Below are 22420 nucleotides of genomic sequence, written 5' to 3'. Positions count from 1 at the left end.
CGTATAGTGTTAAAAATGCGAAACCGCTTTTGCAGTGGTTCCTTTGAGTACGACAGGAAAACTGATTAAATGAGAACAGCTGAAAACAACAAAGGGCTGATTGGAAATCTATGGGAGAGACACTTTTGGCAGCCAGTATCATTAGGGCTGATGAACATTAGGTTTTTACTTTTTATTTCGTGAACATGCCAGCGTGAGACCCCTAAAGCCCCTGCAATTGCCCCGGTGGACAATCAATTGCTGACAAATCTTGTTTCATCACGACTGCAATCAGATTTTGAATGTAGTGGTTAAACCATTTGGGTCTTAGAGGGTTTTCTTTACAACAGCGGGCTTTCCACTGGCAAGTGAACAGATTCGCATTGAGCAGTTCAGACTGCCATAGGAAACCAGTTGGGAACACGTTTGACATAGAATAAACGTTAATGACAAATAAAAATGCAAGACTGCCGTCGGGCGCTCTGCCGATATATGGATTTTTACCGTGAAATCTTACATTGTATGAAAAAAAAATGCGCTCATAAACTGCTTCCAGCTGAAAAATGCCGTTTTCTAGAATTGTAGGGTATGATCAGCAATAGCAACAGACGCAGTGCCGGCATGATGCAGTGTTATCGCGCAAAGACCACAACAGCAGAAGAAAAGGAAAACGAAGATGGCCGCTTTGAAACGGCTTAAGAGGAAGAAGAAGAAAAAGAAGAAGAATTTGGAAGCAGCGTCAGCGTGTATTCCATCATGGCGGCTAGGCCGGCCGCCGGCGCTGCGGATGCCGCCGCGGCCGCTGTAGCCGCGGCGGCTTCCTCGACGCCATGCGTCGAGTTTGCCGTGCTGGTGCAGGGCACGGAGGCGACAACCGAGTGGCTGGCCGACCTGCTTCGCGCCGAGCGCCTCCTGGTCGAGTCCATGCCGGTGCGCAGGGGAAGCCAGTGGCTCCTCTTGGTGCGCCTGGTGCTCGATGAAGCACCGGCGGCTGCCGAGAAGGTAAGAGGTAGATGATGCATGGGAGATCATTTTGTCTGGTGTTACATTACCCTCTTCGCATATGACAGTAGCCTCTAGCCGCACTTACATGAATGCGACCGAAGTCGACTCCAGTCCACTTTGTAGGGAAAAAGCAGGATTTGAGAAGGAAAGGCATGACGCGTCCTGAACTTCCTTCCTCGTCGTTTTTACACTTTTTCCAAATATGGCTGTGGTTTAGTTCCTGGTTAAACCTGGACTGACGCGCTAGCTGCATCTGGCCGAGTGGAACTTGTTCAGTCAAATTGGAAAAAAGTCGTTGTTGTTGTGGTTAGCCTATCAAAAGATGGCACATACCCAGACTGGGTTTCGCCGCTACATTTTGCTGGGCGGTCCTTCATCTTCGTCCCACTTGACACGGCGCATGCGCACAGCTGTTGCAGCTCGGTTTCGCCGGCGCACCGCGCCGCCGGCAGCAGCAGCTGCTCCGCACCAGGTGACCAGCCACGTGACCAGGGGCGGCCACGGTGGCCAAGCTGAGGGCTCGAAGAGGTGGCGTAGTGTAGCTATCGCTACAAAAAGTGTGCTGGAGCTCATTTCGGTCGCATTCATATAAACGCGGCTTCTGGCGGCCGCTGGTTAGTATGGCGCATGAACACCAATGTCCCACCCTTACTGCACGAGGACCGTTAAGAACGGTTAAGGCCACCAAACTGAACAGTGGTGAACTAGCTAACCATGGTGACAGCATGATGTGTGATCGCTTGATGCTCTTTCTACATGAACAGCCTTAACCGCGGCTCAATCTAGCTACGCGTGGTCATGCTTAACCTGACGTACCCAGCCCTTGTAACACGACACAAAGAGCAATTTCGGTTTGGTTTGGTGTATGCGGTTTAACGTCCCAAAGCGATTCAGGCTATGAGGGACGCCGTATTGAAGGGCTCCGGAAATTTCGGCCACCTGGGGTATTTAACGGGCACTGACATCGCACAGTATACGGGCGCCTAGAATGTGCCTCGATCAAAATTCGACCGCCGCGGCCGGGATGGAACCCGCTTCTTTCGGGCCAGCAGCCGAGTGCCAGAACCACTCAGCCACCACGGCTGCACAAATAAGGGAATTTCCCTGATGCAGACGGTGGTCGGAAGTTGTCCCATGTGTATGACGTAAACTCGCATTAATTTATTGTTAATTTGCATAGGGGATAACGTTCTTCGCCTGGTACCAGGTACTTCATCGCGGCTGCTTTCCGAAACCCGATTCCTGGCTATAAAATGCCGCTCACCTATTTATTGACGCGTTGTAACCCTAATTTGAAAGGTGTCCGATAAAAGCGATTTGTCTTAAAATCTAGCTCTTAAATTTCAAACTTTGAAGTCAAAGTAGAGTGAACATGATGGTTATACTAACGACTGTAGAAGAGTTTTAACGCGACGGCGTTATGGCTCCTGCTCAGGGGGAAGCGCGGCTCGTGTCAGTGGCATCCGGCGTCAATCGGTAGCGAAACATCGTTTGACGTCACGCATCAATGCCTGGAATAAAATCGAAGAAAAGAGGAATGTGTGTAAAGACTGGCGCATGTCTCACAGCACTTTATAGAGTAATTGAAGTTGCCTCAAATCTGGGTTCGAACCCACTACCACGGTTGCGTCAGACAAGTTACCACTTGTCCACATAGGCACACGGTTCTGTCTGGGGTACAAGCGGGCGTTGATGTGTGTGCATTGCTGGCTTAATGGGAAGCAAAGTATGGACTTTAGTGTTGTGCTATGGTGGAGTGAAGTGTAGAGACGTGCTAATTAGTAGTGCTATGGTGGAGTGAAGTGTAGAGACGTGCTAATTAGTAACCTATTAATTATAGCAAATAAATTAACTTAAGTGTATATCGGCGTCATATTGCTCTGAATGTGTGCCCTGATCTCATGCATGATGTAATGCGTCGCGGGGTGTAAAGAGTGGTAATGAGTGTCAGACATTCTCCATCCCATGACGTCATGTACAGTCCCGGTGCATCACGGGAAGCGGAAAGTTTCGGCGCACCTGTGGCGATTACGCAATGTGATTCCTGCGCCGGAAAGCTCCGTGACGTGGGCGAGCTGGATAACTCGAAGAATCACGCTAATAGGCTAAACCTCAGCCCTCGGCTAGCTTATCAAAGTAGCGCGAGCTATGCCGCAGCTGGTTTCTCTGTGGATTCTGTGGCACGTACGCGTGCTGGGGGCGGTTCCGATATAGATGGTGTACCGTTAACGAGTGCTGGCGCTTCGTCGGTGTCGTGTGCTTGAGTGTCGTTTGCTGGAAGGACTTGTGTAATGCGTGTTCATATAAAGCACAGTACGCATGTAGACAACAGTGCTGAAAGAGTACGAAAAACGAGAAGTGGGAAAAATGTGTTGCGATAAAAGTCTTAATATGAAAAAAAGAGCAGTTGCTGCCAGTGAAGCCAGTCCGCTGAAGGAATCCATAAACGCTAACGGATCATACACTTAAAGGCGAAGTTTAAGTGTTCCTCAATTTTTTTCTGTATTTTAGTAGCTGTATTTACCAGTGAAAATGATTTTAAACTGCTAAAAGCTAACTGGAAGCTTTAACAGCAGTTTAATAAACACTTTTTAGATAATGCAATAAAAAATGTCATAATTAAATGCGGGCGAAAATTCTAGTCTCAGCGTTGAACTGTTTCATGACGTTACATGATGAGAGCCCACTGTGTGCCAGCAGTCACTACATTGCAAGCAAAAAAAAAGTGCCACCCACAAGACACGAGACAGTTGATGCGCGGCAGTGCGCAGTATTGGCTTTTTCGTGGTGCAACGCACTCGAACACTATTCTATACATAACGTTCAATACAAGGCCCCATTTTCCAGCGTCAAATCTGGCCTGACTTCCGCGTAGACTAGAGAACAACGGCGGTATATATGAGCCACTCAGTGAACTTTTCAGCCTCGTCTCCTACCGCTAGGTGATGGAAAGCACGTGTCTTGCTACGTAAGTAGTCTAATTGTGTGTTCGTGATGGCGCCTCGTAAAAGAAAAAACTTCAGATTTCTTTTTTTGCCGTTAGATGCGAAGTGCATAGCCGGCTTCCGCAGAGCACTTTGCTAAGACAGTAGCTTTGAGTACGAGCAGGAAGCACTTGTGGCAAGTAGTCACGGTCGCAACCACGGAAACATGAAGACACGTCCATGATTATAAATCTCTGCAGTCTCCCTTACATACACGAATATTGATGTGAGACCTATATGTCGGACGTAGGGTCTGAGACTCAGAAACCGTCGAAGGAGTGTCGCTGCCGAAAACCCAGGATACGTTGCCGAAGCCCCAAATTAGAAAGCGCTAAATAGGAGTGCTATATTTGATTCTTTGACAGTACCTGTGTACTATGGACAATGCGGCGGAAGCAGAGCGAAGCGGATGTGTCTTCCTCCTGCGTCGCCTGCGATTCAAGCACTAGTTGGGCGAAATCGGCGTTTTTCATATACTCTTTTCTCCTCTTCTTTGTTGCTCTTCCTAACGACTTTATCCTGATCCTTTTCTTTCGTGCAGTCACTGTCTTGATTCTTTTGTTCTGCATTTCATCCGACTCTGTTTCATCCTAGACGCATCCCGAGCGCGTGCCCCGGTCTACGAACCACGCGAGGGAAATGTAGGCATTGCACAATTTTTTATATCCGTTGAAGCAAAGCTCTTATAGAACCGAAAGGAGAAAGATAGAAAGGATATGAAAGGAAGCGTGAACTTATGTCCTTTGGTGCCCACACGCGGCTATGCTGGGTCGCCAAATGATAAGCCGCGATAGAGTAAGTGCCACTGGTACTACAGTATATTATAATATTTCTCATGAAACTCTTTTACTAACCACCTTCTAGAGGTCGAGACTGAATGCAATACACAGAGCGGTACCCATTTGGGCGTTAATATAGACTACTAGAAAGATGGATGTATAGTTGGGAACAGATGTGCTGTGTTTCACGCGTGCTTCTTCTGAACAACATAGCATAGCCAACAACACACTTAGTCGGAACAAGAGAGCGGTTTATTGTGGAGGCATCATGCCGTCGCTCCGATCAGCTCTGGTCCTGGTCCTTAACAATACCAAACAAGGGGTGCTGGGAAGCATGTTAGCGGAAATTGAAATGTAAACTGTGTTTTTTTTCATGACTTATAGCTAATCTAGGGCAGCGCAACAAACTCGAAAAGCTTCGACAGATCAAAAGGCCAAGTGCGTCAGTCAAATCTTCTTAGTGCGCAGCAGGTGGTCGCTCTGCGTTGAGAAGAATCAGTTTTAGTACTTGACATAACCCGTGAAAATTATCATATTTAATACAAAGAAAACCTCCTGTTATCGAGCAATAAGTCAATACTCGCGTTGAGGTTCATGAATACTATGTAAAAACGTATTAATTAAGCCCCCTCTAGTGTTGATATCAACGTTGTTGAAGCTTTACCATCAAGCCTATTACTCCGATCAGCACGCTAGTGTTCACTGTAAAAAAAAATCGATCTCTTCTCAAATCTTCCACACACGCTCTCAAGTGCTGGCATGGTTGGCTATTGCATCGATAGAAATTGCTAACTTCACCACATAACCCCAATTTCAGGAGCCTTCGACTATGTTTTCCTTTTCTGGCAGTCGCTCATTTCTTCTAACAGACCACCGGTTATATTTTCCTCGCTTTGCGTTTCCTTCTCAAGCCTTAGTGCAGTCGTCATCATAAGTCTACGTCGACTGCACTACAAAAAGACCTGCCATTGAAATCCAATTATTACGCTGCGCCAGCTGCAACCACCCTATACTTCACTAACCTCCTTATCTAATCCGCTCATCGCCAGCTAGGTCTGCATTATCTTGAAATTCGCTGCGCTTTTAGAAAGCGTCAGTTATCTGCTCTGCTGACTGAATTTATTGCCGGTGTGCATAACTAATTTCTGTTTTCTTGTTCACATCTGTTTGGAAGTTTTTTCTGATAGTTTCAGGCAGAACACCAAAATGCTATTTCAGCTTCCACTTAAGTTTCTGACATGCGGTCACGCAGCATTCACCTTGACCACCCAAACCTCTTGCCAGTCTTCACTGAACCTGGCCATTTTAACCAATTTTAGTTTTCATTTCCTATGCCTCAAAAGTTCTGGTTCCTATTTGTGGTCCGAATAAAATACTTTCATTCAATCTACTCCATTCACTCTCTTATTTATCCTTTCGCTTACTCCTTCGTTTGTTCATTTATATTAGGCCCTTGATTTTGCGCGAAATTTCGGCTTTTTATTATTAACCACTTCCTATGCCACGCATTAACAGCTTCTCGTCGGACAAACGAGTACAATGCAAAAAGGGTGCTGCAAAATCCTTTTAATCTTCATCGTTAAGTCCTCTAGAGGCCGGCATATTGTCCCGCCTATCGCACCTCGCATCAGTCCGCGAAACCTTGATTGTACAAACCCGCTTCTTTGCTGAAGCAAGCTGCGTTGGGATGTCTTCTTTTGTCTGGATCTTTTTTACTTTTTTCATGCAACCGCATTCTCAACTACGTCAACCTTCGGTTGTTTTACCCTTTGAGCTGTCTGCAGGACCTCGCGAAGCCGATGACATGCATGTCATACCAAATAAAGCGCAACATCACGATATGGAAGGAAAGAAAGGGCAATAGCTACTACGTAATGCTTGCTTGCGTTAGGAAACCGCTGTTGAATTCCCTCTGGAAGCCAGCATGATCGCCTTATGAGAAGAGAATGTTGCCCCCCAAGGCACTCAGTTTGCATTACCGGCTTTGCTAGGATCCCGCTGCACCCTAACTCTCTGGCTAGCCTCCCACGTGTGACGTGGTAAGCTCGCGATGGTGAGCTCACTAAGTAGCGGCCATTAGGCTCCAGGCTCGAGACGGGAAAATGGAGGACGACTTGGTAGTTTCGCCAGGAGGCCCTGTGTACTCTATAAATTATGAAGTAAGGCATCCACGTGAGGATACAACGCGTAGCGCGGGGTAGCGATGTACGCGGATGCTGTGGGCATGAAGAAACATGCCGTGGTAAAAGGATACATTTGCTCGAGAAGACTGGGCTGGCGCTGAGCACATGCAAGCAGCAGGGTTTGAAGGGTGTGAGTGTCGCTCCCATAAAAGGTCAGCAAAAAGCAAAGTGTGATTTGCGCGAGGCTTCGGCACGAAAGAGCTTTGCTGACAACATGAGGTTCTAGTTTCTTTATAAAGATTCAGTATTTATAATTATTCAAGCCCGTCTGGAGTGAGCATGAACATGGCCAACGTTCCGAGAAATCAGCGCATAACGCATCTGATGGCGTCGGGTAGCGAACACTACTTAATTCAACGAGAATATTTCATATCTGTCATTTTGATAAAACTGGAGAGTACCGAGCGATTGTGCAAGAACGCGGGGGATTATCATTGCAGACTCTTCCTCCTCGCCGCAAAAGTTCACCTATAATTTGCTTCCCTCGCTTACATAAAATTGAATCTGTATGCCATTGAAAATGAATGGTATGTACAGAAATCTTTAAATTCGTGGGGAGATACTGAGTGTTCAGCAACACGCGCCACATAGTAGCAGCCTAAGGAACTAGAAGCGTTTGCCAGGAATTCCCGACACCAGAATCATCGCCCACGAAAAAAAAATCAAATGATTTTGGAGGTATTCGTTTGTACATTCTTTGCCGCAAGTAGTCGTATTCTTTCGAATGCTCGTAATGAACAAGAAATTGGCCTTTCGTGGCATATTCTAGCATATCCTAAATTTTCTGTTATTCAAACGAAGCAGCATTTACACTTGAGCAACAATGTGTTCCTGGAGGCACACTGCTGAAGAGGAGGGATTTTTCTTGCCACGTAGTTTCAACACCATAGCCGAAACCGCAGAGCCTACGCGGACGTCCATGCATTACTTTTTCTTCATTGAAATGCAACCGCCCTGGTCGGATTCGATCCCTGAACTATAGGCCCTGCAGCTGAACGGCGTGGCCACTGATACAGAGCTTAGGATTTGGCTTGACACTGAAAAACGAAATTTCTTTGTCCCAGTGCAACACAGCTCTAAAAAGGTTGTGCAATCTGTGCTAAGCGCGGAAGGAGAGAATTTTGGCAAAAAGAAAGAAACATGAATCAGCGCCAAAGATAATTTTTCAGAGCTTCCTTAGGGCATTCTCATTTGTAGGGCGATACTTTGTGTTCACACAGGCGCTGACAGCGCTGTCCAGCGAATTGCTTCGGGGAAATCATTGCCGCCTTAACGGGGTCACTAGGACGACCGGAAAACGAGAGTCAGCTTTCCTATGAGCAGGTTACCGTCGGGCTTAGGGCTGATGGACAGCCCTGTCGACCGACGTAACTAGGTCGCATTTTCCACGGAAAGATATATACGCAGCCTAACCAGGCTATAAACCTGAAGCCACCAAAAAAGAAGTATTCTGTTCAGTTTTGAAGATAATATTAAAGGGGGTGCATACCAACTTATTCTGTGGACCCCTGCTTTCTTTGGTTTCCCGGAATTCTTGGCAGACAGCCACTACAATATTATCCATGGCAGTAGTGCGGAGAATTAATGTGAATTTATATCAACTCCGTACATCTACGTTCTCAACGCTGAAATATGATAGCACTAGGAAATGTACTGCACCTGGCAGGAAAACCGGATACCGAATCTGAACTGAGGTCGCTGCTGCCATCTGTACGCCGGTGCATTGCTTTTCTCTTCTCTGTCGGAGTCATAACCTACACCACAGCATTGTTCATATTTTATTCTCTTTTCACCGACACTTCCTTCTCTATAGCCTGCTCATGAGCCACTACTCAGAGGACCGAGTGTTATCAGCTTCAATAAGACAAGTTTTCCTTCCCGCTCTATTTGTTCTTCGCGCCCTGACGCATGTGCAGAAGCATTTTGTATATTTTATTTTTGTTTTCAAGTAGAGTCCACCTTAAATTCAGAAGAAATATTTACTGCTTCATAGGGAGCTCTTGCCATTTTATAAAAACCAAAATATGATGGTTCAAGAAACAAATTATTCGTAAGCGCATTGAGCTGTTGCGGTTTTGTTTGATGAATTCCCCTCACTATGCAGTGCCTGCAATGGCTGCTCGTGTACCGTGAAATGAAAATAAAAAAGGCGCAACGTGCCGCACATATAACTAGGCCAAGGCCTAGAAAATATGCTCGTTATGGAAGAATAGAACCAATTTGTGCACTAAGTTTAAAATAATATCAATAATTTTAACCCTTCTAAAGTTATCTTCGTTAGTGTGAAAACTTGGACAAGTTTCATATCTAGAGGTGCATTGAACAAACACAAATTGCTAGGGGCACAATTTCTTCCGCCCAACCGAAACTACTCATACGTAATTAACGTAATTCTTTCTGAAGCTTTACATATCACGTGCTGAGTTTTAAGTTCATGCCGCTTTTGCGCATTTTTTTCGTTCCATCTTTTTTATTCGCCTTTCTTTTGGAAATAATAGTAAGGATTTTCCTCCAAAACGCACCGACATCTGTCGCGATAATCTGATTTAAGGTGTAATCTAGATTAAAGCAAACAACAGCAAGACTTCACAGCACCAGCTCTTCTGCACGCGCGGGGAAGATGAACCTCAAGCGCGACCTCAAAAGAACACGTCAGGAGCCTCGCTGGCACGGCAACCATCAGGCTACGTTCTGGGACTTGCCGCACCGCCTCCGTCCTTGGCCGGCATCACTTTTCTTTAAATGTTGGCGTTCTCGTCCTGCATCATTGTGCGCTGCAACTTCAACCTGCACTACGTGTCTCTGCATTAAAGCCACAGAACGTTCAACACTGTTATATAACATCGAGTATGAATGTCTTGAATACGTTGTACCTCTGCTTCATTTCGCAGAAACTAAATCATTCTTGATTCCCGGAGTGAACTTCCTGCATCGATGGTTTGGAAACGCTCAGGATAGCTTAGTTTTTATCCTGAAATGGGAATGTAATATATTTTCTGTGCTTTGACGTTTAGACAGAGTTCTCGCAGACGTACAGAACAGAGAAATTATGAAAGTTTCCAAGGTACCCAAAACAGTGACGCACTTCGTGCTCGAATGTGTGTTAACGTGACTTGGTGGCTTCTCTATTTCTCATTCCAACGTTCTCGCACTGACTGCTGCCTTTTCAAGGTTTTCCTAAGAGGGAGGAAATGATACCATCTTCGTCATTCTCACTAGACAGCAACTCAGGCTCTACAAGTAGATAAGAAATGGCCATTTATGGCAATTAAGCAGCTTCCAGAGCTCTCACGCCTGGGGATATGTTGTTTTTCATTATCACTACTACAGTTTATTTTGCTTAATATTTTACTTCTTGCGTTTATGCTGGTGTTGATGTTGCACATCTTTATCGTATATCAAGTGATCGCTATGGTCACCAGCGCTCGTCAGCGTCAGCATTATTATTATTTTTTCCGTATGTCTGCACATTTACCCGCCGCGGTGGCTCAGTGGTTAGGGCGCTCGACTACAGCTCCAGAGTTCCCGGGTTCGAACCCGACCGCGGCGGCAGCGTTTCGATGGAGGCGAAACGCAAAAGGCGCCCGTGTGCTGTGCGATGTCAGTGCAGTCAGGGCAGGTTAAAGATCCCCTGGTGGTCTAAATTATCCCGGAGCCCTCCACTACGGCACCTCTTTTTTCCTTTCTTTCACTCCCTCCTTTCCTCCTTTCCTTACAGCGCGGTTCAGGTGTCCAGCGATATATGAGACAGTTACTGCGCCATTTCCTTTCCCCAAAAACCAATTATTATTAATGTTATTATTACTGAACATTTGGTTGTGTAAAATAGAGAAGTCCTCAGAATAACAACAGTAATGTATATTAAACCTTTAGGCGTGATCAGGAGCTAAATAGGCTCTCTTATGGGTCATAAAAGTCAGAGGAAATGCGCATATGCGGTGCCTAACAACGCACTCGTTGCATCATGCAGAGGCTTATATGACAGGCGAGAACACAGAGTAATATTCTAGTCCATAATTATATCATGGTGAACGTGACGGCTTCTTCAGCATCAACAACAAAAAGGCGAAGCTACTACAAGAGCGTCCTGCCAAGATCCAAATCATGGCGAAGGAGGTGCGGAGACATTTTGTAAAGGAGCTGTGACTACTACTATGGAAACCAAAACTCAATACGCTGCTTAGACAGAATATTTCGACGCCAAAGTAGGGAAGAATTCTGAAAGCAAAAGGCTAATTTGTAGATCTCGATTTCGACTAAACTTTCATTAACCGGCGTTTGTTCTCTCAACCACACTGCCTGCTTCCGTTCTCATAACGTTGCACCGATCATTTTTGTTTCCATAGCAGGCTATATGAGACAGATACTGCGCCATTTCCTTTCCCCCAAAACCAATTATTATTATTTTATATTATTAGCAGGCTGCGTAGTCCTTCACTTAAGCTGAACCCTTTTTTGTTAGCCTCCACGTTTCTGCCCCGTTGGTGAGTACAGGTAAGATACAGCCGGTGTATACTTTTCCCTTGAGGGATCTTGGTAAACTAAATTAAATTTAAGTTGGTTTTTGAGGAAAGCACATGGCGCAGTATCTGTCTCATATATTGGCGGACACCTGAACGGCGCTGTAAGGGAAGGGCAAAGAAGTGAGTAAAAGAAGAAAGAGAGAAAGAGGAGCCGTAGTGGAGGGCTCCGGAATAATGTCGACCTCCCAGCGATCTTTAACGTGCACTGACATCACTCATCACACAGGCGCCTTTTTGCGTTTCGCCTCCATCGAAACGCTGCCGCCGCGACAGTGCTCTAACTCGGGAACTCCAGCTCAATAGCCGAGCGCCCTACCACTTAGCCACCACGGCTGCCATTCATGATCTGAGAGAACCTACCATATGCATCGCGTTCTTACATGTGCCAAGCAGACCGGCATGTTCAAGATGCACCGGTCGGGCTACGAGAAGCCCTTCACGATGGACCAGTGGCGCGAGTTCGGACGCGGCGAAGAGGCCCGGCCGCAGGAGCTCTTCTCCCTCCCCGAGCGCCAGGAGATCGTGCAGAACGTGGTCGACTCCATCCGCGCCGACCAGCTGACCGAGGTGGTCGGCCTGGAGCAGCGGTGCGTCCTCGTGCATCCGGGACAGAGCGTATTCGCCGTGTGCAAGCGCGCGGGCATTGTGGTGGCCATGTTCCCGCCGCACGACTACGACATGCTGACCAAGATGCGGCACCAGTGGTTCACGCATCTCACCATCCCGGTGCACATGATCAGGGTGTACTTCGGCATACGCATCGCCCTCTACTACGCCTTCCTCAGCTTCTACACTTGGTCTCTCATGGTGAGCCGCCGAATCCGTAAAGACACTCGTGGGCTTTACCGCTTGCCTAGACACTGCGGCACCAATACCTTACGTGTCCTGTATATCTGCAATAGCTTGCCAGAAATGTTTGACTGATATTATCCTTGAAAATGTCCGTTTTATTTAGAGCTTGTGGCTGTGGTCCCTTTCCTGATTATTGCTTTGCTGGCAACAAATGCTTTTAAAATGACACTCTTGAGCCTCCATGCAACTTTTCAATCCAAAATCTTAGAAAACATTAACACATCTAACAACCACACAAATTGTTATACGAAAACTTCGATGCTTCCTCCAGTAGTATGCACCCTGCGAGTACATTGATAGGGTATGAAGACGATACCATGTGGCTAACAATAGCCACACCATCGCCTCCTGATGTTCGAATGTTAGAAGGAAGAACACCTTGAAAAAGAAACTATGGTGCGAAATGATCATCACAGCTTCCAGGTAATTCAACTGTGTATAAGGAATGCTTGATCATTATTTCTGGCAAAACAGCGGCGATAAACCGAGCGAGCCAGCGAGCTACGACAACATTGTCGCGCCCGCACAATTTGAGCTTAGTATGCCATATGGCGTTGGGCTATAACTTAAACACTTGTGGTAGTCAGCGTCGTTCGAAGCATCCTCCATGAGCATCGGTAGCCACAATGGCATTAAGAGTAAGTTAACGCAGATATTCTATGATACTATGTAAGTGGTTTAGACGATCGTTACAGCTGCCTGAAGTGGTGGGTGAAGGTGTATTTTAATAGTTCAACGGAATCAGAAAGTAGGTTGACGGTCGCATAAAGTGACGCGTGTTTTGTGACAAGTTTATTGTAGCCGACGTAAATAAGAGCTACATGGAGGCTGATAGTTAGGAAAAAATAAATGCAGGAGGAATAGTACGGAAGAAAAGCGCTTGGAGTTACTAAATATTATTATGTATTCTAATTGCACTCACAAAGAAACAAGCATAAAATAAACCATTTGAACCTAAAGTAACTAACTGTTCGATTTAAGATATTTAAAGATAGTTCCAGTTTATAAGGGTGGCTTCACTGTACGTATACGCGCCAGACTCTCACAACACCTTCGTGTATTACCGCCGGTAGCGCAGGTCAATGTGAAGAACTGGTACTGCTGATCACACATTCTCTTGTCTTTATTTCCAACCTCGACCTCTGTAGGGCTGGCGCCTTCGCCATCCTCACTATTTTCCATGGTTCTTGTTGGGTCAGTCAAGGTATCTACACACGCTCACTTCGGAAGGTTGGACTGGTGCGTCTGTGTACGCAATGCACCATAGGCACATCCAAGAACACGCCGCATCCCACGTCGACAACGGGAAGAGCTGTGTTTTTGCTGCCAGCGGCGTGAACCAGGAAGCTCTGTAGAGCATTTCGTATCCTTATATGAGGTTTCTGAATCTGTGCCTACGATGCAGTAGGCGCCATAAAATTTTTACTAGTCGTGTACATGATACTTCAGCAAAACTTCTTTTTGGGCTAGCTGGTGCATTTCTTAACCAAGGAAAAGGAGGAGCGCAAAAGCATGCAACCACACAAAAAGAAAGGACAAGACACAAGTGCTTGTGTCTTGTCCGTTCTTGTTGTGTGGTTGCATGGTTTTGCGCTGCTCGTTTTCCTTTGTTAAAAGTCGTGTACATGATGTTCGCAAAATCGTCAAACTAGAGTGATGTAAGATATAGACCTCACAGGTTGAAGTTCTCTCTCCTTGATAAAAAAGGGAACACATTTCCTCTATTCCCTGTACTCTATCAAAACTAAATTTTGGTGACAGGATGTAAGCTAAGAATTGGGAAACGCACGTAGATTCTATAGTTTTCTATCAGTATCAGTGAGTGTCTACTTTCCACCACGTGCAATAAATCTCTCTCAGGCAACGCCACCAATCATGAATCCGGTCGCAGGTGCCGATGACGGTCGGCGTTCTTGTCCTGGTCCACCAGAATTCGCTCAAGTGGCGCATTTCAGGCGTACTCTTCAACCTGCTCTGGAACACTGTCATCATGGAGGTGTGGCGGAAGCGGGCCGACCATCTCTCCTGCTTCTGGGGCCTGCACGAGAAAGCGCCGCCGCACAAGAACCGGCTGCTGTTCGCCTATGGCGAAAACATGCTCGCCCAGCGGGCCTTCCGTGTGCTGGTCTCCCAGGTGCGCTTCCGCAATTCATTATTGACCTCTGAGCGCGGCAGTGATGTGGCACTTATTCTATAGACAGTGTTCAGAATCAGAAAACCCACAAATCCTAAGTGAAGCTTAGATTAACGAGCAGTTAGACGAGGCTTTACTGTGGCACCTGTATGGAATAATCCCCCCAGGATTACAATGTACAGCGCTCATCGCTGCAGCAGGCGCTGTTGACAACCGTTAGCAAGGCAAGCAATATGCTAGAAACTTTCCAGGCTCTCTAGCACGTCTAGATTGCCCTACGACAGATCACGCATATCGTTACAACGAACAGATGTATACCCCACAACAGCTTGCTGTTTTTCATGTGATAGTGTATTCATTTATGTAGTAGACATTGTGATATCGGTTATCAGTGCAAGCACATGCTCATGACGTAGGCCGTCCTGATAAGTGCTATAAAAGCAGAGGCATCCTTGAATAAAGCCACTCTCGTTCCTGCCCTGGCTTCGCTGCGTTCGTGTCTTTCCTCGGCCACGACAGAACAGACATAGGGTCCGCCACTTCGAAGATGAACACAAGAATGCGTGGTTAAATTAAACTGTAGCTCCGCAGATCATTAAACGCGAGTGCTTTTCCACATTATTTCTCCTGGAAGAAGAACGTAAAACATAACTTCAAAATTGTGTGCGCCTCATTGTTAGTTCTCAAGTATCCAGAATATGACGCATACGTGTTCCCTTTAGAGGTGCCCGACTCTTTATCTTCGTATTGCGCGAATTTTACCAGATATACAAAAGGAGGGCCGTGCATTCTTCGAAACTAGCATCTATGCTTTAAATGACACAAATGCACCTCTGTTGCCCAGGTGAGCTTACTATAGCGGCACTAGCGAGGCTCAATCGCACTGGAGTTCACGTACTGAAGCAATACCTTTGCAAGGGACGTTGGCCATTTTTCTAGGTTCAATTCTCGCACAGATGCAGGCCTAAGCAGCCCGACAGTTGTAAGCAGGGGTGCATTTACCTTTCTATAGGAGCGCCTGTGGTGTGAGGGACGGACGTGCGTGTAGACAAAGGTGAAAGGGTATGAATACCAGGAAAAGTGGGCAACCCCTTCTAGTTTACACGGCTGCCACTGCGTGCCGCATGGCGCTGCTGTCTAAAATACACCGCGGAAAATTTAAATGTTCTTCAAAAAAGGGTCACTCTTTTTGGGCCTCGGAAATAGGAGGTGCGAGCACTTGAAGCATTTGATAGGTAAGTTTTGCCGCGACGAAAACGAGTCGGCCATTTATCCTCATGTTCGCGCAGATTATTATGGGATTCTCTAGTTTGAAGCTTTCAATGTTTGAAGCTTTGTATTGGTCACTTGAAACTGGCGCATTGTTCACGACTCGCAGGCAGCTTGCGCCGCCTATGGAGAGCAAACGGACTCATGCGGTATAGTTGCTCCGAAGAAGGGCACTGATGGCAGCACCAGTTCCCATATTATGTGCGTCTTCAGGACTCGTAGTGCCATCTAGTGCCATTTGGTGCAAAGCAGGTGCTCTAGGCTTTAGTTTGTAATAAATAACGACTCCAGAGGCGGAGAGTCGGAAAAACCAAGGCTTTCAGGATACTTTCAGTACTTGCTTGGGAAAAAAATAGTTCGCAGAAATCTCTCTTTTCCCCTACTTCAGGACGCCGCAAGTATATGACGGCAGAATTTCGTAGACCAAGATTCCTGTCTTTAGGTTTTCCATAAGTAAAATGGGCACTATCGCAAATAAAGCTTATTATATTGTATGCAACAGAAGAGGGCAAATACGGGCTGGTTGGTACTTTTTTGAAAGAACTAGATAAAACAGCGCTGCGGAAGACGAGACAAGAGAAGAGCGCTGGTGTTTGTCCTTCTCTTGTCTCGTTTTCGGTAACGCCGTTTTATCTAGTTCTTCGTATATGAAACACCCCAGCTTTATATTTTCGTACCAATGAATGCGAATCAAGACGTTTTCTTTTTAAATCGATGACAACTCGCCTTAAACTTCTTTTGTTTGTTTGTTTTTTTCTGTGGATTTTTTGTCAATAGATGCGTGGTATTTTCAGTGTAGCGTCTTCGTCCGCTTTGACGTTATCATGAGAAAAAGCTCTGTGAAGTATTGGGCCCTGGTCAGCCCTTTTCATTAGATGCGACAGCAGTGTGAAGAAGTCGGTCATCTGGCCTGTTGTGTGGTGATCCTGTGTTTCTGATGCATGGCGCTTTAGGTGATAGACGTCATGAAGATAAGAAGAAAAAGGCCACTGCATGTAGATCTTTCCCGCCGCGTGTTGCACGTGCAGGAAAAGTGCACTGTTGTCATGGCACCCTGCGATCCAGTAGAGGTGCGGTGGAGGTCATCCTCTTAGACCTCAATCTTCCCTCTGTCAGGGTGGCTTGCCTAACTAAATCAAAATTCACTACGACCCTTAGCATTGTCGCATTATTGCCTTGTGTTATTCGCAGCTGCTCTTTGCAAGGTTTTAAAGATCGCACACTAAGTAGCCTAACAGGATTGCTTGCGAAATTACAGCTTAGAATATTTAGCCATACAAGGAGGTGAGCCTGTGTGCTCAATATGAAAGCTTATTTTATGCTCTATCAGCCGCAGATGAAACGCAAGCAGGACATGAGTGCTCTAAGACAACCATTCAAAAATAACATCTGCTAGAGAAGGCAAAAATCAAACTAAAGATGAAATGTGTTAGTATAGATCCTCCTCATTTAAAATGTTTTTGCTTTGCTGTTCACATATCTATCTTCATGTGTCCATTTTATTCATTTCTGATAGAACGCAGTCCCACCTTAAGTGGAAGTGTATATGTTTCTCTGGATATATTCACCTTCAGTATAACATTGCTTCGGGTTTTCGTTTTAGGTTTTTCATGACTTGTCAAGGTTGGTTCATTTCGCTTAACTTCAGCTGTAGGTACTTGTAGCGTTTTTGCACTGACACACCCAGAAGAAGGGAAAAAAATAAGAAAAGGTAGATAGGCCAAGTAATTCCTAAAACGTTTACCTGAGAGATGCCATTGCTAACACCAGTCTGCCCTCAGGCATAGCAGCACTGAGGCCTCGCGCATGCGCCGAGGCCCTGCAGGTTTGAGAAAATAGGGGGATCTCTATTGGAGCTAGTGCGCAAGCATTGTGCTCATTTGGATCTTCGCCTCTTCTCTTCCGTTACTTTATTCCTTGCCCGTGCCAGTCTCTGCATGTAGCATTATTCACGACATCACCTTCATTCTATAACCCGGTTAATATCGAGCCCATTAGCCATAACGCTGTTTCATCCAGTCATCCTTACGCCTATAAAATCGGATCACCATCATCAAGTATGTCATGTCAACATCGGTCGCTTGCTACCTAATACGCTGTGGGCCCTCCTCTGCAGCGCAGGTGGTGGTCCTGTCGTGCGTGCTGCTATGCGTGCTGCAGCAGTACGAGTACCTGACGCTGGAAGCGTACGTGTCCGGCATGTTCTCGGGTTCGGCGCTGGTGGACGCCGCGGTCCGCGTCGTGCCCGGCGTGGCCAACACGCTCGTCGGCATGGTCTTCTCGGACGTCTACCGAGCGCTGAGCCAGCGGCTCACCGAGTGGGAAAACCACCAGACGCAGGCTGAGTACCTGCAGCACCTCACCGGCAAACTCATCATCTTCGACTTCTTTGGCCGCTTCGGCAGCCTCTTCTACACCGCCTTCTACCTGCAGGTGGGCACGTGGGTGCTTGTCGCGAACACTTGTCTCTGCAAGAGCCATTTTTTTTCCACCAGGTGCTCATACCGTCAGCAATGGCTACAGGGTCTTAGTCTCCAGATGTAAATTTCTTGCGCATGGAATAGCAATTGCTTTCCTCCCTTTGTAGGCGTTCAGCCAAAACTATTGCGCCTCAGTAAAATTCGATGTAACATACTGGAAAACCCGCAAAGTCTAAGGAATGTTGTGAACCACCCAATCCCTGTACCTGAAAAGCGAAGCCCATTTGTCAAACCTACAGGAAGCGAAAGGAATTTTATTTAATGTAGAGGAGAGATTCAGCACATTTCTCCCCCCTCATGGGTTGAAGTTTAAGAACCCCGCCGGTACTCTGCTGCTGACATTAGTTGTCAGGTTAAAACGGACGGGTGATATATAGATTGCATGACGTGAGGTGGTAGATTCTCGGCGGGCCGTCTCTCAGACCTTCATGGGACTTCCCACTTCATTTATCGCTTTAGTGGAAGGCAGCCTTCGATGATGAACAGCACCGATACCAAAAGCGACTCAGTTTCTCTCCTAGGAAATTGTTCATACCTCTATTGCTTTAAAAAGTTGTATCATAGGCAATCACTAGAACGTTCGGAGTGCAGAATGCTTGCTTTAACTGAGCGTTTGGAAGATTTGGGCGAGGAGACGCATGTGTTGTCACTCCATGGCATAAACAGATTGCACAAAGCGTCTCAAGTGAACAGCAGCTAAGAGAACAGCAGCGCAACATACACTCTTTGTCAAAAGTATACAGCCTAAGAGGTCTGCTTTTTAGCCCTGCAGCACGGCTTCTATTTCATACTCAGGTACTCCAATCTCACGAAGGCGGGAGGAACTTAAGTCCAGAACCCACCCAAGCTTAGGACTTTACGATGTGCTAAAGAGCCCCGTTACACGGCCTGGAAGTAAAGAGTGAAACATATTGACTAGCGCAAACACAGACAGGGACTAAACCAAGAGTAAGAGACAGGACACACGCTAGACTTGAAACTGGACCTTTTATTTGAACCACAGAATTTATATACTTTCCTTCTGCGCCACCAGTGCCACCTATCAGCCACCTATATAAATACTGTGTTTCAAGCAAAAGATCCAGTTGCAAGTCTAGCGTGTGTCCTGTCTCTTACTCTTGCTTTGGTCCCTGTCTGGGTTTGCGCTAGTCAATATGTTTCACTGCTACAACACACTAGCCCAAATGAAAGCCTTAGCATTTAGTGGAAGTAAACTCCTTGGGCTTTATATTTTTGATAAATACTGTACAATATTTTCATTTCAGTTGCCTTTCCTCTTTCCCTGTTTATATCCTATCACGCCTTTCTTAGTGCAAGGTATACTAATCCCGCTCATCCTCCACAAATTTCGTCCTCTACCCCTCCTTCTTTGCCTAGAGTAACCTTAGGAGCAAGCCTCTTTTTCGTCCCATGCATGCGCAGCGCCTGCGGCTACAGAGATAGTTAGAAATTCTAGTTGAAGGTACTCACGGCCAGCGTGAAAGAGCCACGTCAGTGCAGATGTTCTGTGTTTTGTTGTCGCACCTTTCGTGAAAATATACGGCAACTTGGCCAAAGCGACAAAATTGTCTTCTCCCGGCTGTCCCCAAGGCACATTATTCGCGGGAGTTTCTTCCTCTCCTAATTTCTCAGCAGAACGTGCGCCGCGCTAATCGCTATATAGGACATCGTGTTAAACCACCTTTGTTTGAAAACTGCAGTTGCTTTTGCACGTGCGTGCGGTGGTCTGTGCGACCTGCATGGAAGATGTAAAAAGAAAAATTGTAAAATGTCTAATTAAGCCACACAAATTGGTTATCAGTGATGCCGTAGAGGATGTTACCAGAGTAATTTACGCAACGTGCGGTTCTGCACTGTTTGCTGATACCGAGTAGCACACGGGCGTTTTAGTATTTCGCCCACACCTATGATTGGTCCCCATGGCCGGGACCTATACGATCATTGGATCAGCAAGATGAAATATGGCGGGTTTCATGGGGTTTCATATTTCATGAAACATGCAACGCTGGAGAGCAATGAAAGCACCAAGAATATAAACCGTATTATTCAGTGGCATTTAGCTTTCCGTATTTTCGGTGTCTTCGTTGTTCCTGCATGTTGTGTCGTTCTTAAGGGTAAGCACCGTTGCTGTTATCTAGGTCTCAGCAACGGTAGAGAGAGGACAGGGAATTCTGGTCAGGAAATGTAGAAAAAAGGGGCGGGAATAAATTCTCATTGCCACTGAAAGTGTACTGACAAAAGGACGTGTAGCAGGCGACGGCAAGTCCCTCTTTTCGAAAGGTTGCCTATTAAAGTGAGGATTACTTCCTACCCCTTTCCGTGTCTCACAAATTAACCCGCTGTAGCGCGAACATCTACCGCTTTTATAGACGTCAAGGCTGTTTTAATTAGTTTTTTTTGTTTTTGCGAGCAGGACATCCAGCTCTTGAGGAAGCAGGTGTACATCCAGTTGGTCATGGCCTTCACTAAGGAGAACCTAGTTGAAATCGCCATGCCCCGAGCCCTTCGCCGCATCTCGAGCCTTCTCCGCCACATGATGCGCAGCGAGTCCACCTACCTGCCCGGAGTCCACAGCATCCTGAGCGAAGCCGACATGGCCTGCTACACCAGCACCTACGTCGACTACTACAAGATGTTCTCGCAGTTTGCCTACGTCTTTCTTTTCGGCCCCGTGGTGCCCCTGGCCCCTCTCATCGCCTTCTTCGGCAACCTTTGCGAGATGCTCATGGTAGTCTACAAGCTGACCGTCGTCTTCCAAAGGCCCCTGAAGGTCGGCTACGAAGGGATCGGCATCTGGGAGCCGTCGTTCCAGGCCATCGGCTTCATGGCCGTGCCTTCCAACATTGCGCTGATATGCGTGGAGAACCAGGACTCTCTGAACACCCTGTCTCGCCTGTTCACGGACACGGAGTTTGTGCTGTTCCTTGTGGGCATCGAGCACGCCGTATTGCTCCTCAAGCTGAGCCTGCAGTACGCTCTGCGGTCGCGGACCCGATGTCCGCACTACCATCCCATGCAGCAGACTTGAAAGGGTGACCGACGCCTGAAGCAGGACGGTGCTAAATTGACTGTACTTGGTCGTGCTTTGAGTATATGACACGTTTTCTTTTCCATTTTTTATTCAACACATAGTGATCGTTACTTATACGCGCCAATTAAGGAACTGTTGAGAAAGTTTTGATATGTATATTCTTGGAGGCGTACAAGGTAAGGTTAGTTACGACTTCGTTATCGCAACATAAAATGATGCCCAAATTTCTCTAAACTACTTTTCGTCAACGAAGAAAAAGCAGCCTTCTTGGCTCCAAGGGGGCGCGGTTACGTGCGCTTTGGAGCCCGTTGCCTCCTGCGAGGCATGAGCTTATTTCTTTCCATCCTACTTGCAAAACACGCAGTGTTCCATGGCCACATGGTTTCCTTGTTTTTCTGTGCCGTCGAGAGCTAGTCGTCTCCAATTTTCCTGGCCTTTGCAACTACGCTTGCACGTACCTTTTTGTTATTCGAATAAATAATCAACGAAGAAATGCCGGGTAATTGTGATAACACTCAGAGAAGTGCTCTAAATGTACGATTGTTTTGTGGACAAAAATACAAAGCATCGGACAAAAGCTTACTTAGCGCATATGAGCATCGACGCACAAATAGTTGTGTTGGGGATAAACCTATTGCCAGAAAAAAAAAATGCAGCTGCCATGTAAGAATCGGGCTTTCCGATGTTAATGCGATCGTTTTTTTTGTCCTACTGCGACCTGCATTGAGACAGTACCGTTGAAAGTTAATTACAAGGCACACTATATTATTACAAACACTGTGTTAATGCAATAAAACTCTTGCGTCTGTGTTTCAAGCGCATTCATGCACATTTTAATAATACTGCTCCTTCCAGAACAGTTTCCTACGACTGCATACCTTCTGTTTGCATAAAGCTCTAGGAAAAAAACCTGATAATGCGAGCGTGTGAATTCTAGTCAACTGGCGTACAAGGCAGTAAACTGTATCTAGTTGTGAAGACTTCTGCTTGTAGCACAAGCATGGTTCTCTTAGTTATAGCACTGGCTCTTACGCACAGAGATTTCATTTTGCAGTTATATTTTTTAGCATCTGCACGAGAACAATATACTATCGCCGTGGTCGATCACTCCTTCTTTTAAACTGCAACACACATTCGCGCAGTGCATTTCACGTCGTCGTCTTCAACAACTTCCATCTGTGCGCAAAAGTCACGATAGGAA

General features: G+C 46.3%; 1 protein-coding gene and 1 non-coding gene across 2 annotated transcripts; both read left to right on the top strand.

The window, feature by feature from the left end:
• Positions 1–724: 724 nt before the first annotated feature.
• LOC144109983 (anoctamin-10-like) lies at positions 725–21596 on the top strand. Its single transcript, XM_077642786.1, has 5 exons — positions 725–981; positions 11847–12260; positions 14197–14439; positions 17830–18141; positions 20602–21596. Exons 1-5 carry the CDS (start codon positions 736–738, stop codon positions 21214–21216), a joined length of 1830 nt encoding a protein of 609 aa, XP_077498912.1. The 5' UTR covers positions 725–735; the 3' UTR covers positions 21217–21596.
• On the top strand, positions 10408–10479 carry TRNAC-ACA (transfer RNA cysteine (anticodon ACA)). The gene has a single exon. It is a non-coding gene; the product is annotated as a tRNA-Cys (tRNA).
• Positions 21597–22420: the final 824 nt, after the last annotated feature.

Source organism: Amblyomma americanum, chromosome 11 (assembly GCF_052857255.1).
Source record: "Amblyomma americanum isolate KBUSLIRL-KWMA chromosome 11, ASM5285725v1, whole genome shotgun sequence".
Classification (NCBI taxonomy): Eukaryota; Metazoa; Arthropoda; class Arachnida; order Ixodida; family Ixodidae; genus Amblyomma; species Amblyomma americanum.
This window is presented reverse-complemented; position numbering and strand designations above follow the sequence as displayed.